Genomic DNA, 13,884 nt, shown 5'->3' with positions numbered 1-13,884 from the left:
GGTGGGAGGAAGGCTAGATGCCTGCTGTGCTCTACAAGTCAAGGGGAAAAAGGGTCCCACTGGAGAGCAAGGGATGAGCTATTTCAAGGGTGGGCAGTCACCTGTCTTTGTAAATAAAGTTTTATTGGAACACAGCCCTGCCATGCATTCATATATTGTCTGCGGCTGCTTCTGCTCTACATGGCAGAGTGCAACAGCCGCAGCAGAGACCTTACGGCCTGCAAAGCCTCAAACATTCACTTCCTAGCCCTTTACGGTGAAAGTCGGCCAACCCCTGAGCTACTTCAAATGCCAGTGAGAGCCAAAAAAGACTGAGGACTGGACAGAGCATCTGGTAAGGTGGCGATCACTGGTAACTTGCTTAAAGTAGCCTGGGTGGGCCAAGTGGAACCTGGTTCATTTAGGAGCTGGCTCTCATATTTATGAGACACAGAGGACAGAAACAGACAAAACTACCTGCTAGCATTTTAAGAAGCCACCCGATCAAGTGAGATACAGACAGCTTCTCACACCGCACCAGCGCCGCTCTTCCCTCTTCTGCCTGCCAAACATCCCCTTCTCCCTTCAAACCACGGCTGCAACATCACCGCCTTGGGAAAGAGCCCCTGCCCTTCCCTCACAGGCAGCTAGAAGCCAAGAGCTCCTCTAGTCAGCTCTCACCTGCACTCGAGAACCTTGTTTGCTTCCACGACTCTCCACCAACAGGCTGTGAGCTCCTTGAGAGCAGGGACTGGGGCTTAGCGTCCGTGTCTCCAGGGACCGGCACAAGTAGATACCAAACCCAGCACAAGCAGCTGTCATGCTTGCCCCAAGAGGACCTTTCGGCTCCACCAGAGTCCCTCTGAGGAAAGTGGCACAGCGAGGGGCTGAATCACTTCAGCAATGAAGAACGAACACCGAATGGGATGAAGAGAAGCAGGGAGGGAGGCCCTGGGCTACCCCTGTAGCCCATCACTCACCAGAATGTGAGGAAATGGGAACCAGCTCCCAGGACAGGTCTCTTAAACTGAAAACTTTTAAAAGAAAATAAACATTATTAAGTCCTGAAAAGCAAGACTGCACTTCAGAGAGGAGAGTGGAAATGCCAACTCACCTGAGACATGGCTCTCAGTTCCGCTCTTGTCCCTGCTGCCTCCTGCTTCTGCCTCTTCTCCTGGAGAAGGGCAGTGTCCCTGGAAGGAAGAGCTGGGGGAAGAGAAAGGAGTCGCTGGAGAGCGAGTCTACACCACGCTCCTGACCACCAGGCTGGAAACGGTCCCTTCAGGCTGCGTGTTAAACCAGGGCCCTAAATCAGAAAGGGCTTCAACAGGTGGAGAACCGAACGCTCGGGGACGAAAGGATGGGACCAATTTTGGACGCACTGATCTGTCCACGACTGCCACTCTACCGAGGCGCTGCCACGGCGGGAGAGGGGTTTCTCTCTCTGGGAGCATGAATCAGGATGGTGTGGGGTCAGGCTGACCCTGGGCGAGTCACGGTCCCTCCCGGCACCGCCGCAGGATGCCGGGACTCAGGGTAAACTTGGAAACCCCTGCATTCCTCCGACCTGCCAGCCTCAGAGCCCGGGGACAACCACTCACCAGCACAGGAGCCCGAGCGGCCCTGTGCCCCAAGACCGCACTGTCCCCGCGCTCTGATGGCGTGAATTCGCCCCCGTCCCCAGCCCCGACCACCTGTCACCCTCACCTCGGTTCTCAGGCTCCGCGATCACCGCTCCTCGCTGGCCTCTGGATGGGGAGCCATTCCTCCCGCGCGGCCTTCCCCGGCCAGGGCGGGCGAAGGCAGCCGGGGTCCCCGCAGTCCGGCCTCGGCCCCCGCCGGGCTTTGTGCGGGGAGCGCCGCGCCGCGGTGGGGACCCCCGCCCGCGGGCCGGCGCGCCCCTGCCCGCACTCGCCGCCCCCTGCATTTCGGCGCGGCGAGCGGGCTCGTTCCCCCGACCCACCGCGGGCGCGCCCAGCGTCCAGCGGGCCCCGCCCCGCGCCGCGCCCACCGCGGCCGCCGAGCCCCCGACCCCGCCAGCCGCCTGAACCAGGGCCCGGGGCCGCCACCGGAAGTGGGCGTGGTCGGCCACCGCAACGCCCCCTGGGAAGCGTAGTCCCGGCCAGGGCGGCGGCAGGACTGAGCGGAGCGGAGGCCTCAATGCGCCGACCCTCCCCGGGCCCACACAACGTCCGCCGTCTCCCTTAAGGGCCGGCCGCCTCCGGCTCTTCGGGACCGCTGCCTCCGAGTAGCTGTGGACACCCGGCCAGAGCCTGACCGGAAGTACAGGCCTCCCGACGGACAGACAGCGCCCCACGGGCTTCTGGGAGTCGGTGCCGGGTTCGGATTCGCGCAGGCGCGGTTCCATGACGGGGCGGGGCTGATGGCGAGGGGCGGGGCCGCAGGGCTGAAGTGGGCGGTGCTAGGGCGGAGCAGGTGGCTTGCTCCTCGGGTGCGGGTGCCATGGGTGTCCCCGCCGACCGAGTGAGAGGACGCGCGCGCCGAAGGGCAGCGCTGGGGCCTTGCCGGTGTCCACAGTGTGGTTGTGCTGGGGGCGTGTGAACACAACTTGCCTTTGCCTCCGATTCGCTGCGCACCTCTGACCCCAGGTGGGTCCCCATGTCCCTGGACACTCGGGCCTATCCAGTCCCCCCACACCCGTCCTCCAGATGCCACTGCCCCTGCGCCTGTGGGTCCTGCACCTGCACGGCCTTCCCCCAAAGTCGGGGCTAGTTCCCACCTATCTCTCTCATAGATAGCTGCCCAGACTCTAGTCACAAATGCCACCACTCACCTCGTGACTTTAAAAAAATCTGCTGCAGGGACGCCTGGGTGGCTCAGTTGGTTAAGCAGCTGCCTTCGGCTCAGGTCATGATCCCAGCATCCTGGGATGGAGTCCCACATCGGGCTCCTTGCTTGGCAGGGAGCCTGCTTCTCCCTCTGCCTCTGCCTGCCATTCTGTCCGCCTGTGCTCGCTCTCTCTCCCTCTCTCTCTGACAAATAAATAAAAATCTTTAAAAAAAAAAAAAATCTGCTGCATAACCTTCATGGTTATCTGGGTTAACTGGTGTTTTTCCACATTTACGTGTTTAGGGCCAGTCTTACCAGAGCCGTCCAGAGCTTTCTGGGTCCCTGGAGCAGAAAGCCTCTTTCCTCAGGGAATACCCCCCTTAACAAGAGCAGGGGCCTACCGCTGTTGTTACAGACCCCAGAGGCCGCCTGTCGTTATATTTATTTGACATTTTGTAACATCATTTAAGACAGAAAAGCGATGAGTGGCAGTTAGGAGCTGGGGGCGGGAGAAGACTCTATACGAAGGTCTTCTGTATCTTTTTTTTTTTTTTTAAGATTTTATTTATTTGAGAGAGAGAGAGAGAGCATGAAAGGGGCGAGGGGCAGAGGGAGAAGGCGGCTCCCTGATGAGCAGAGGGCCTGATGTGGGACTTGATCCTGGAACTCCAGGATCATGACCTGAGCCAAGGCAGTTGCTTAACCAACTGAGCCACCCAGGTGCCCAGGTCTTCTGTATCTTGGTCGCAGTAGTTAGAGGACTGTAGGAATTTGTCAAAATAGAATTCTACACCTAAAGTGAGTACGTTTTACTGTACTAGCTTTTAAAAACTCATGAAATTTTACACTTAACCTCTGTGTGTAAATATTTTCTCATTAAAAATAAAGTTGTAAAGCCCTCACTGGCATAGAACTGAATTTAAACCACTTGAATTAAAAGACTTTCTTTGAATTAATAAAATGGCACTGGCTGGGGAGGGAGCTTAATTATGAAGCAGCAAATAGAAAACCATGGGTAGAGAATATAACCGGTTCTTTTCTTTCAGAAACTGGCCTTGGGGTTATGATTGGTGTGTAAGACTTCTCTTCCACTTTATATAATGCCATACTTCTCCTCGGCTTGACCAACATCTCAGTTACTTAGGGGTAACCTGACCCAAACCACCAGTGGCCTGGGTGGTATCACAAGTGTCTTCCATTTCCACTTACCGTTTATCATTGTGCATGACAGTTCAAGAAGGTGGACCGTCCCTAATACTCCCAAGCCCCAATATCCTATTTATTCTTGCCTGTCAGGATCAGTCACTGTAGCTTTTTTATCCTTCTAGGGACAGGAGACATATGGAATGGACAGAGGTCATTTGGCCTTCACTGCAGCCATTGTCGTTCCTGATCTGAAGACTTCCTCCCAGGACTAAAACCTTTACACAAGCATAACTCAGAACTGGGAGACAGAAACTAACAATTTTGAACATGGAACATTATACCCAGACATGGCAATCAGCACAAGGAAATGCCCCAACCATAATGTTTTTCCAGTAACTTTGTAGAGCAACCCCACCCCACCCCCGCCTTTTAACTTTATAAAACCAACCACTACGTTTTTCCCCCTTCTTTTCAAAAAATCTGCTCTCCTGATGACAAGAGCTTTAAATGGCCAGGTGGCATTCAGCTTCTGATTTAATGACACCATTACTGTTTGCTGTAATGGAAGAATTCCTCCATTCAATGCGAAAAACAAACCTCCGTATCACCGGAACCCAGAAGCATGAGATAAAGAACCAAAAGTTTTAACGTGGGTCCTTCAGCACACACCTACCCTTTCTTTAGGATTTTTAATCCACTCCTAATTAAAAGTGTCACCAAGTGAAAAACTGTTCAAAAGGAAAAAATCTCCACTATGTTTAATATAAAAATGATGAGGCTTTTACATCCCAACCCTAAGTACACAATTTTTGCCAACAGAAAAATAGATCAACTGAACAATGAACACAAGCTTATGAGAGTAAGAAATATTGAGAGCAACAAATACAGTTAACACATAAAATGTAACATGATGAAGACTCGTTGTACTTGCTAGAGTGGAAATAGACTTAGTGGGTGGTGGTGCAAAGGAGTCATTTTTTTTTCAGGAAGAACACTCTTCTCTCTGCTTCCCCCTCAGTGTTTTGGCCTTTGGGAGGGGCATGAGGTTATCCTGCACATTTCTGCTGATGAGTAGTCATGTCACAGAAAAAGGCAAAATATTTAGGCAAATATAGGCCAAAGTGATACAGAACATACCTATTGCTTGTTGTATGTATTAAAAAGCACAATATCCGGGTTCATCTACACACAGGCTGCCATTCAAATGTGTTCCACATGATAGCCTCTAACTAAAAACTGGTGAGTAAACTGGTTACGTGTGCTTTGTCTGAAACCCTACGTTGAAATACTCCTCTTTATAGTGTACTTCGTGTGTCTACTTCTTAGTGATGGGGAGGGCAAGGAGTAGCGACTCACTCTTCAACATGCCCCCCAACCACTGGGCACACAGGGAATTCACTAAGGTGGCAGTTCCCAGTGTTGTCTTGGAATGTGATTTAGCATGAATGTTACCAAACCAAGTAGGAATAATGAGTTTTGTCTATCAGCCTTTAGTCAGGAAACCCAGACACCATGTGCTTCAGTAGCGGGAATTTGGCAGAGGAAACTAATATAATAAAAAGGTCCTGGGAGAGTGAGAGGAAGAACAGGGAGGCAACTCGGATCAGTTACAGGAGAGCAGTTACCAACCCTGGAGTGTGGAGGCCAAAGGGTGGAGCGGATATTACCAAGCCAGGAACCAGGGCCACATAGAGCTAGACAGATCCACAGAGACGTCCCTAGCAGGAGGTGGCACCATGATAAGGGGTGACTGGAAGGAGGCAGAACAGAGGCAATGTAGCTATCACCATAGCCACCATGCAAAGCAGAGCAAGTGAGAGAGAAACACCCCGGCTTCTCCCCCAACTCTCACCTTCTGGTATATTGCTAGTGCCTCCCACTTAGTAAACCAGACAGAAAACCAGTTGTCAAAGCACCCGCAGAGCTTAAACACATGCAATAGTGTAGAGCAAGGGATAAGGCAGAAAATGGATCTTAGAGCCAAAAGGCAAATAACTGGCACAGGAGCTCGCAGGGCCTCCTCTGAGCTGGGCCAGGGGAATTGCCCCCATAAGCCCCTAGAATGACTACAGTACATGTCCTTGTAACTTAGAATTCTTCCCAAAATGCTATTTCCTGGGATGCCTGGGTGGCTCAGTGGGTCAAAGCCTCAGCTTTAAAGTCTTCAGCTCAGGTCGTGATTCCAGGGTCCTGGGATCCAGCCTGCATTGGGCTCCCTGCTCAGCGGGGAGCCTGCTTCCTCCTCTCTCTCTCTCTCTCTGCCTGCCTCTCTGCCTCCTTGTGATCTCTGTCAAATAAATAAAATCCTTTAAAAAAAATGCTATTTCCTTTTCTTAGTAGGCACTTACCTTGGTAAATGGCTGCAATTCTTTAGGGAACTGTAGGAGTAAAAGTCCTAGTGGTATTATGGGAAGGTTTTCCTCAGGAGTACCCAGCCTCCTCCTGTCCACACACCCAGAGCTGGGAACAGGGTGACAGGCAGTTTCTAGCATGGGTGCTAAGTGGACTGCGGCCTCCGTGACCAGATGTGAACTGTTTTTAGCCAAGTAACAAAGTAAACTTTCAGCGGCTGACTACTGATCTCATTTGTAGACCCGCCAGCAATCACAGTCAGCAGTCTGTCAGACCATCGGCGGTATGCTGGTCAAGTTTGACGTGAAGCTTCCCAAGGGAAAGAAATGTGTGTATCCTAGGTGCAGGAAGTTTATTGTAATGTTACAGATGTGTAGCACACATTGACAAATGATAGGAAAATGCAAGGCTCTTGGATTGTCAATTCTGTATAGCAGTTGATTCTCTTAGAATGCCTTTGTTGACTTTTACCAACCTATGCTTAAAACTGACAAATGGGTAAAACTCTGACAATGTCGGTTGATATTTTCACTTACGTTAAAGAGCAAGATCAAAGTGAAACAAGATGAGGACATAGGTCAGAACTTTGCTCCTTACGTCAATGACAGGCTGAGCTCTTTGCTAAGTAATAGCTTTTAAGTACCAGAGGAATATTTCCTCTACTCTTTGCACAATTCACAACTTACACACATGACACATTTTTAAGTTTAACCTGATTTCCTAACATTTTCACCGTCAACTTTTAAAGTCAACCAGCCTTGATGTGTGGTGCATGCTATTAAAGATTCCCACCATATTTGAGTCAAAGTTGCTAATATGTTGTCGCTGAATGTGGAGTTGGGAAGAGAAGCAAAGCAGCAACTATTACGTGGTATGTCCCCCTGCAAACGTTAGTCGTAAATAAAATATGGCAAATGCTCAAAACTCAGTTTCCAAACTATTGTCTGTGTTTAACACAACTTATTGTTATAGAAAAAATTTAGACAATAACCTATAAACATATGTATACAATACATACAGGTTACATATTACCCAGTACAAACATGTATATATTTCTATACACACATATATATACACACACATACGTATATACCTTTTATTTTATTTTTTTTTTTTTTGTATATACCTTTTAGTAACCAGTTCAAAACATCTCTAAAAATATAACAGCTCTTAAAAGCCAGAATGAGCCTGCCCAAGTGCACCACAAAATCAACTTTGCTTCTGGAGAGTTGCTGCTCGGGCTCAGCGTTCCCTGGGCGGCTACCCTTGCTGAGATCAGAAATCCCTTCCCAAGAGCAGCCCCCCTTCCCAGCATGCCAGACATCTTAAGGCTGGCAAGTAAAGTACTCTCTAGAGACAGTGATGCTTTCCTCATGGTACAGGTTCAAGGAAAGGCATTTTGGCCCTGTCTCAGGAAACCTAATGACAAGGCAAGTGAGAAACTCAGACATGAGAAAGCAAGGTCAGCATCCCAAATTTTCTGGTTCCTTCCTGTGTATCAGGCAAGGTCATTTCTGTGCTTTAAATATCATTTAGTGGGGCGCCTGGGTGGCTCAGTGGGTTAAAGCCTCTGCCTTCGGCTCAGGTCATGATCCTGGGGCCCTGGGATCGAGCCCCGCATCGGGCTCTCTGCTCAGCAGGGAGCCTGCTTCCCCCTCTCTCTCTCTGCCTGCCTCTCTGCTTATTTGTGATCTCTGTCTGTCAAATAAATAAGTAAAATCTTTAAAAAACAAAAAAAATAAGTATCATTTAGTTTCAGTCTGTCCTTGTGAGATTTGCATGTATCTACCCAGAAAATTATGAGAAAAGCAATAAACTGCACAGATTAGCACATCAAATATGTAATACCCTGTGTGTATAGTGTAAATTCAGCCCAGTTCAAAATTTTATAATCTAGTATCTGAGGTCAAGCCCTATGAAAACCCATTTTTGCAGCCATTTTCTTGATTCTGATATAAATGTTGATACTTGGCAGAGTCTCTCAACCCTTCCCTAACCTCCTATATCAACCTCTAGGCCACTTTAGAATTGAATTTTCTTTCTTTCTTTTTTAAATCAAAGAAGCCACAGTGTTGGTGAGCTACAAGGGAAAGAGGCTAACCTTTAACCTTCATTCCCAGTTATCTCAGAGAAAGGATAATTAGTTGGTATGGTTTCTTAAGATTTCTTATGGGCTTAAGAGTTTTAAAATCCCCAAATTCTGCCACAAATCCTCATTCCAGTAACCAGGATATCAAAGACTTTTTAAAATTTTAATTTATCTGATCATTATTGTAGTTAGGAACTTCTTCTATTTTTTTTTTTTTAAGATTTTATTTATTTATTTGACAGAGACAGATCACAAGTAGATGGAGAGGCAGGCAGAGAGAGAGAGAGAGAGGGAAGCAGGCTCCCTGCTGAGCAGAGAGCCCGATGCGGGACTCGATCCCAGGACCCTGAGATCATGACCTGAGCCGAAGGCAGCGGCTCAACCCACTGAGCCACCCAGGCGCCCTATTTTATTTGACAATTTCATGTTCTGTAACTGTGAGTCGCTTGTTGGTGTGATTTTCAAACTTATCCTTGCTGCTTTTCAAGAGCACTTTTTAGAAGTATGTAATATGTATATTTTAAAAATTTCTCCCTGCCCGTCATGTGCCTTTTAACTTTGCAATAGTGCCTTATACCATGCAAAAGGTTTAAATCTTCTACATGCTCCTTCCTGTCACTCTCTTCATGGCTTCTGGACTCTGTGTCCAACAAGTCTTCCTAAACTCAAAGGGATACAAATATTCTATATTCTCTTCTAGAATTTTGTGTTTTCTATTACATCTTTAATCCAGATTCAGGGAACTTCTCTGTAAGGAGTAAAATGTAGCTCTGCTTTTACTTCTAGGTGGATAACTAACTGTCAAACACCATTTAAGTAATCCATCTCCACCACTGATATATCAAAAATACCACTTTTGTGGAACACCTGGCTGGCTCAGTCGGAGGAACATAGGACTCTTGATCTTGGGGATGTGAGTTCAAGCCCCACACTGGATTTAGAGATTACTTAAAAATAAAGAGAAACTTAAAAAAATATTACTTTTGCAATACACTGAATTCTTGGGCATATCATCTTTCCCAAAAATTTCCTATGATGCTTGCCTACTTACCACTCCACGTGATTTTCAGACCAAACTGTCAATGTAAAAATATCCTACAGTTATCATGACTGGAATTAAGTGAATGTAGACATCTTTACAATATTGAAACTTCTATCTAGAAACATGTGTGGCTCTCCATTTATTCAGAACCTCTGTTGTTCTTCAGCAGAGATTAATAATTTCCTTTCTACATAGAACCACAAGTAAATTAATCTACCATTTCATTTTGGGGGGGGTTGATATCAGAACTAAATTAGCCTCATGAAAGAAGTATTCCCAATACTTCAAAGTATTATGTTTTAATTATGTTTAATTACTTTTATGCTTTACACTCTACAACAGTGTGATTAGTGGTTCCTTGAAAGCTTAGAATTAATCTGTAAACCCAGGTGTCTTAAAATAGGGCTAGACTATTCCAGTTCTCTATTGCTTCAGTTTTAAATAATAAGGAATTTTTATTTTTTTGCCTTAATTAACTATAGTCTTATATTCTTCCCAGTAAATTCTAATTCTTTTGTTTCAGCTTATCCAGAGCTTTAGACACCTCCTAAAACATATTCTATGTACCAGGTCACACTAAATTTCTGCACCAACAGGGGCGCCTGGGTGGCTCAGTGGTTGAGGCCTCTACCTTTGGCTCGGGTCATGATCCCAGGGTCCTGGGATCGAGCCTCACATCGGGCTCTCTGCTCAGCGGAGAGCCTGCCTCCTCCTCCTCTCTCTCTCTGCCTGCCTCTCTGCCTACTTGTGATCTGTCTGTCAAAAACAAACAAACAAACAAAAAAAAACTTAAAAAAAAAAAAATTTCTGTACCAACAAAGACACACAGCCTTGGAATCACAAGAAAGCCACTATGTTATTCTGATGTCAAACTTTAAAAATACTACACATACTAATCCTCATCATCCACCTTAAGATGTAGTTTCCGTTCCAAAATTATTATAATCTCCCAGTACTGATATACTGCTTTCCAGAGTTCACTCTTTAAAAATAATTGTTAAACAGACTCTGAATGACACTGACTTAACATTTATCAAGCACTTAGTCTGGGTCAGGCACTATGCTAAGCACTTTATAGGCATCAAATAGTTTAAATTTCCTAACCTGGGTTTTAAGAGAGTAGTTTAATTACATTTACATGTTTAAAAGACCACCATGGCAGTTGTGTGAAGAACGAACTTGAAGGGAAGAAGACGAGATGTAGGACCAGTTTTTATATTGGAACAGTCCAGGTGAAAGGACTGTGTTTGGGAGTAGGACAATGAGAACTGAAAGGAGTGGATGAATTCCAAAAATATCTAGCAGATATATCCACGGGGCTTGGTGACATACGGAGTGAGGAAGAGCTGGAGGCCTGAGACGACTCTGCAGTGTGAACTTTCTGATGATGACTAAGGTGCGTGCTTTGTCTGAAGACTTTTCCACATTCTTTACATTCATAAGATCTTTCTCCGGTATGAATTCTTCTATGTAGATTAAGGTGTCCAATCTGGCTGAAGGTTTTCCCACATTCCTGACATTCATATGGTTTTTCTCCAGAATGAATTCTCTGATGAACAGTAAGGGACTGGCGATGGCTAAAGGCTTTACCACACACACTACATTCATAAGGTTTCTCCCCAGTATGACATCTTTGATGACAAATGAGGGATGATTTTGTTCTAAATGCCTTCTCACATTCAACACATTCATAGGGCCTTTGGCCAGTATGGAGTCTCCGATGCTGAGAACGGGATGAGCTATCGCTAAAAGCCTTTCCACACTCACTACATTTATAGGGTTTCTCTCCAGTATGAACTCTCTGATGTTGAATAAGGCGGGTAGTCTGGCTGAAGGCTTTACCACATTCGTTACACTCATAAGGTTTCTCTCCTGTATGAATTTTATGATGTTGGGCAAGGTGTGCCCTCTGGTTGAAAGCTTTACCACATTCCTTACATCCGTAAGGTTTCTCTCCGGTATGAATTCTCTGATGAGTAGCCAGCTGTGAACTGATGCTAAACGCTTTTCCACATTCTTTACATTCATAGGGTTTTTCGCCAGTATGAATTCTCAAATGACTAGCAAGGTGTATACTCTGTCTAAAGGCTTTCCCACATTCCTTGCATTCGTAAGGTTTCTCTCCAGAATGCACTCGCTGATGTTGTGTGAGTGAAGCATGATGGCTGAAGGCCTTCCCGCAGACAACGCACTCATAAGGCTTCTCTCCTGTGTGAATTCTCTGATGGACAGTAAGGGATGAGCCGTAACTGAAGGTTTTCCCACACACTTTACATTTATATGGTTTCTCTCCAGTATGAATCCTCCTATGCTGAATAAGGCCTATGTGATCACTGAAGGCTTTCCCACAATCGATGCAATCAAAAGGTTTCTCTCCAGTATGAGAATACCTCCAGTGACGAATAAGAGATGTGTTCTGCCTGAAGGCTTTCTCACATTCAATACATTCATAGGGTCTTTTGTCAGTGTGACATCTCTGATGTCGGGCAAAGGATGAGCCATCACTGAAGGCTTTCCCACATTCCTGACATTCATAGGGCTTCTCCCCAGTATGAATTCTCTGGTGCTGAGCAAGGTGTGCAGGTTGGCTGAAGGCTTTTCTACATTCCATACACTTATATGGTTTTTCTCCAGTATGAATTCTTTGATGTTGAATAAGGTGCACATTTTGGCTGAAGGCTTTCCTACATTCTTTACATTCAAAGAGTTTCTCACCAGTATGTATTCTGTGATGTTGAACAAGGTGCTGACTCTGGTTGAAGGCTTTCCCACATTCTTTACATTCATAGGGTTTTTCACCAGTATGAATTCTCTGATGAACAGTAAGGGAGGAGCTGTGGGTAAAGGTTTTTTCACATTCATGACACTTAAAAAGTTTCTTTCCTGCATAGACTTTCTTGTGTTTTACCACCATGGAATTTTGGGAAAAGCTTTTCTTATCTGACTTGTGATTATAAACATTTTCTTCTATATTGTCTAGGTGGACAAATTTCCCAGATTTGTTATAATTGTGATCTATTTCCTTAGTAAGGGTTTTCTTATAAGTGGTTACTTTTTGCCTGATAAATGCATCTTGACTTACCAACTGCCTCTCAATAAGACTTTCACATTTCCAATTTTCTCTGTAAGTAGAACACTCAAGTCCAGAGTCTGTAATTCTCTCCATTAACACATCATCATACATGAACTGCTTCAAAAATAATTCTTGTGTCTCATATATAGATCCCGAATCTGAAAGATAACAAAAAAGCAAATGCTTCCTTTATCATGGGCTATAACAAGGGAAATATTTAATGTGGACAGGGTGGTTCAAAAATAGTGAATCCTGCAAAATCTATTATGTAACAGCACATAAACTGAAAGATATGCAAGTATATTTCAGAGCTCAGGGAAACATGGAAAAAGTGATTAAATGTAGGATAATGTAGGAAATGTAGGAAAAGAGAATTAAATGCAGGATAATGAGGTCCTAGAGAAGTAGGCTACAATAACAATAGTCTTTTTTTTATCCTATATTAACATAACAGACTATAAATTAAATACCATTGCTCTACTCTTTCCCACTTCTAGTTGACTCGCATATACAGGTAGGTTAATGTTGTTTAAGTATTAATATCATCACATAACTACTGCTGATCAAAAATCTCTACAGATTCCCAGCAACCACAAAACCGTTAAGCTTCATGACTTCCCTTGGGGTTTAGGTAAATCCCTTATCTTTTCATAACCAGAAATCAGTATTTGTATGTACCATTGCTACATGTTTCAACATGTTGCTACATGTACTCCTCATTTCTCAGAGATCCCTGAACTTCAGGCTACATAGTAAGGCATTTTTCCATTCGTGTTCTCATTGTCACCAACCTACGAAGAGTGTCACTTCCCAGGCCACATCTTAATGGGGTTTTGCCATAAGTCTTTTTGAATAAACTGGTTTCATAATGATATATGTAGGTGTGTATTACTATTATGAAGTTCTTTTTACTGCCACTTTCTTGCCTTGTGAGATAAAATACAGGCTTCAGGGTAGGAATAATATGCTTTAAACAGTAGTACTAAGTCACTTTACATATATCACAGAAACTCAAACATTTATAAGTTCTAAATAAAAACATAAAGAAATTTGTACTGAAGAGATGATATTAAGAGAAAACTTCAGGGAAAAGGTTGGCATCAAGAAAGGGCAAAAGAGGGGCGCCTGGGTGGCTCATTCGTTAGGCATCTGCCTTCGGCTCAGGTCATGATCCCAGGGGACTGGGATCGACCCCCACATCAGTCTCCCTGCTCCGTGGGAAACCTGCTTCTCCCTTTCCCACTCCCTCTGCTTGTGTTCCCTCTCTGTCAAATAAATAAATTTTTTTTAAATCTTAAAAAAAAAAAAGAAACGGCGAAAGAGAAAGTGCTTTCCTTTCCAATCTTATCCATAGTAAATTACTGACTAATCCAATGTTCCCTAAAGCAGTTTTCTACTATGTGTCAAGCACTA

At 45.3% G+C, this 13,884-nt stretch overlaps 1 protein-coding gene across 9 annotated transcripts in view; it reads right to left on the bottom strand.

Annotated features, from left to right (window-relative positions):
• The window catches only part of LOC125089432 (zinc finger protein 28 homolog), a 45,171-nt gene that overhangs the window by 16,490 nt on the left and 14,797 nt on the right, over positions 1 to 13,884 (bottom strand). For 7 of the 9 annotated variants that reach the window (XR_007123950.1, XR_007123948.1, XR_007123949.1 and 4 more), the window contains exons 1-2: positions 1,687 to 2,292; positions 1,094 to 1,185 (exon numbers count right to left, since the gene is read on the bottom strand). Coding sequence is in view for 6 of the 9 variants with exons in the window: in XM_047711644.1 (XP_047567600.1) it covers positions 1,094 to 1,185; positions 1,687 to 1,906 (312 nt within the window). In the remaining 3 variants the exon portion in view is untranslated. Of the gene's footprint in view, positions 1 to 1,093; positions 1,186 to 1,686; positions 12,630 to 13,884 lie in introns of those variants that run through there. The other 2 variants (XM_047711645.1, XM_047711646.1) reach the window with 1 other exon arrangement.

This window comes from Lutra lutra, chromosome 17 (genome assembly GCF_902655055.1).
Source record: "Lutra lutra chromosome 17, mLutLut1.2, whole genome shotgun sequence".
NCBI lineage: Eukaryota > Metazoa > Chordata > Mammalia > Carnivora > Mustelidae > Lutra > Lutra lutra.
Note: the sequence above shows the minus strand (reverse complement) of the source record. Positions and strands in the feature narration are given on the sequence as shown.